At 29.8% G+C, this 3,160-nt stretch overlaps 1 protein-coding gene across 1 annotated transcript in view; it reads right to left on the reverse strand.

Annotated features, from left to right (window-relative positions):
- Positions 1 to 200: 200 nt before the first annotated feature.
- The window catches only part of LOC119427668 (fatty acid-binding protein, brain-like), a 3,644-nt gene continuing 684 nt past the window's right edge, over positions 201 to 3,160 (reverse strand). The window contains exon 4 of the mRNA XM_037695305.1: positions 201 to 272. Within this exon, the coding sequence (XP_037551233.1) occupies positions 201 to 272 (72 nt within the window). The remainder of the gene's footprint in view (positions 273 to 3,160) is intronic.

The following is a 3,160-nucleotide window of genomic DNA, read 5'->3' on the forward strand; positions in this document are numbered from 1 at the left end:
AAATTACGAATTTGTCAACCCAACAGAAACTTTTGATCGGTTTGTTTGAAGAAGTGAAACAATTAAGAGTACAATTAAACATGAAGGATAAAAAAATAAATGAACTCGAGCATAGGGTGGATGAATTGGAACAAAACTCTAGGCAAGACAACATAATCATATCTGGTCTTGCGTTAAAATCTTCATATTCAAAGGCCACTTCAGGAGAAGGTATTGCTGAAGATGCATCTCCACAAGAACAGAGGACTCTCGAAGAACAGGTGGTGACTTTTCTACAGAACAAGGAAATAGACATTAAATATGAAGACATTTCTCTATGTCATACATTGCCTAACAAAGCTGAGAAATCTAAACCGATTATTGTGGTAAAATTCATTAGTAGGAAATCTAGAAATGCAGTAATCATGCAGGCAAATAAACTTAAGGGAACTAATGTGTTTATTAACGAACATTTGACAAAAAGAAATGGTATCATTGCACGCGAAGCAAGGTTGCTACGGAAAAGAAAAAAGATAGTCTCAACGTGGACAAGAAATGGAAAGATATGGATTAGAGTACAGGAAGGGTTGCAAGCGAAAATAATACAAGATGTGAAGGAATTGGAAAAAATTGGATAAGCATTTAAGATAAGATATATTAGAAAACTATGCCCGATGATTCACATATAAGGATGAATAAGTAAAATGGTTTAACGAAAGACAATAGCTTACTCATGACGAATGAGGATTTGGAATTTAAAATATATAATGTTGATGAAGAACTAGATATAAATCTTTTTCCAGCTAAAAAAGACAGTAAATACTACAATGAAGAACAGTTTAAGGAAGTTAACATGACAAATTATGATCTTTCTATAATTCATTTGAACTGTAGAAGTATAAATGCAAATATATCTTACATGCTAGAAAATCTCCAAAACATAAAAAAAACTTTTACAATAATAGCACTATCGGAGACATGGCTTAATGATGAAAATATAAAAAACATCCACATTGAAGGATATGATTTCCATTATATAAACAGAATAAATAAAAGAGGTGGAGGAGTAGCTATATTTATAAAAAAGGAAATAAAATGTAAGTTAATTAAAGAAATGTCTATGGTTGTTGATAATATGATGGAAATGATTACAGTGGAAATAATAAACAAAGATGGAAAAAATATTATAAGTTGTGTGTACCGATCGCCAAGTTCAAAGATAGAGACATTTACAGATAAAATATTAGAATTATTGGTTAAGAGTGGAAATAAAAAAGTTTTTCAATGTGGTGATTTCAATATCGATTTGGGCAACATGGCAGACTCTAATAATACCAGTATATTTATGAACTTGATGAATAGTTTAAATTTATATTCGTTGATATTAAGGCCGACAAGAATAACAACTCGCAGTGCTACGTTAATCGATAATATATTCACAAACATAGAAGATGATGATGTGATAAGTGGAATATTGATGATGGATATCAGTGATCATTTACCAATTTTTTTCAATTTATAAATGTGATGATAATAAACCAAAAAAATAAATAAATAAATACAAAAATAAACACATCAAAACAAGCATTGGATAAATTTAAAGAAGATTTAGATAAACAAAAATGGGATGAAGTATATGTGGATGATGTAAACAAATCTTATGATGAATTTATGAGGATCCTTGAAGTTTTGTTAAAAAAAATTGTGTAAAAAAAATCTACATACAAGATAAGAAAGTCGATCATCCTTGGATGACTAAAGGATTGAAGAATGCATGTAAAAAAAAGAATAAACTTTATTCATGGTTTATGAAATCTAGAACATTAAATGCTGAAAAAAATACAAAAAGTATAAAAATAAATTGGTAGGGATAATAAGAAAACATAAAAGGGAATATTATAGTCAATTATTACATAAATGCAGTGGTGATATGAGAGCGACTTGGCGAGTAATTAACAATGTTTTAAGTAAACAAAATGGTAATAGGGGATTGTCACAACATTTTGTTGAAAACAATGTGGAAATTTATGATGATACAGAGATTGTAAATGGATTTAATAATTATTTTGCAAATGTGGGATTAAGTTTTGCAATGTCAATTCCTAAAGTAGATGGTAATGTGAATTATTTGATCAATGGATGTGCAAACAGTTTGTTTCTTAACGGTACTAGTAAGGAAGAAATTATGAAGGTAGTTGGACAATTTGCTGATAAAAGATCCAATGATTAAGAAGGAATGAATATGTGGATTGTGAAGGAGATAATAAATAATGTGTTGGAACCATTTACATATATCTGTAATTTATCATTTTCTAAAGGCATTTTCCCAGAAAGAATGAAAGTCGCAAAGGTGATTCAAATTTTTAAAAATGGTGAGAAAAGTTTGTTTAGAAATTATAGACCTATATCGTTGTTGCCACAGTTTTCTAAAATTCTTGAAAGATTATTTGTGTCCAGGCTGGACAAATTTATAGATAAACATAATCTTTTGAGTAATGAGCAATACGGTTTCAGATCTAACAATTCAACATGTCTGGCTCTTATGGATTTAATGGAACAGGTTACTACAGCGATAGATGAGAAGCAATATTGTGTAAGTCTATTTGTTGATTTGAAAAAGGCTTTTGACACCATTGATCACACAATTTTGCTTGAAAAATTGAAACAATATGGTATTAGAGGTCTAGCCATACAGTGGATATCTAGCTATTTAAACAGAAGAAAACAGTTTGTACAGATTGATGAGGTTAGATCTGGTTTGTGTAATGTGTCATGTGGAGTACCTCAAGGTTCAGTTCTTGGGCCTAAGCTGTTTATTTTGTATGTAAATGATTTAGTTAAGGTGTCTAGTATTCTCAAGTGTGTTTTATTTGCAGACGATACTACTTTCTTTTGTTCGGGTAAAAACTTAAATCAGATGTTTGAATTAATGAAGATTGAGTTTGTAAAAAATCATACTTGGTTTAAATTAAATAAATTATCACTTAATTTAGAAAAAACAAATTATGATACTTTAGCAGATTAGATTGAGAGGAATACGTTCTCGGAAGATCCTGGTTTGAGTTGTTGGGATGATATTTTTTAAATGATCAAGATGGTGATTGCTCTTCATAACGTTGGCATCAATGATTTCATTGGAATCGCCTTCTTTTACAGCTGGAATTAGTTTTATCTTACCAAT

This window comes from Nematolebias whitei, chromosome 21 (assembly GCF_014905685.2).
Source record: "Nematolebias whitei isolate Nwh7 chromosome 21, NemWhi1, whole genome shotgun sequence".
NCBI classification, from domain to species: domain Eukaryota; kingdom Metazoa; phylum Chordata; class Actinopteri; order Cyprinodontiformes; family Rivulidae; genus Nematolebias; species Nematolebias whitei.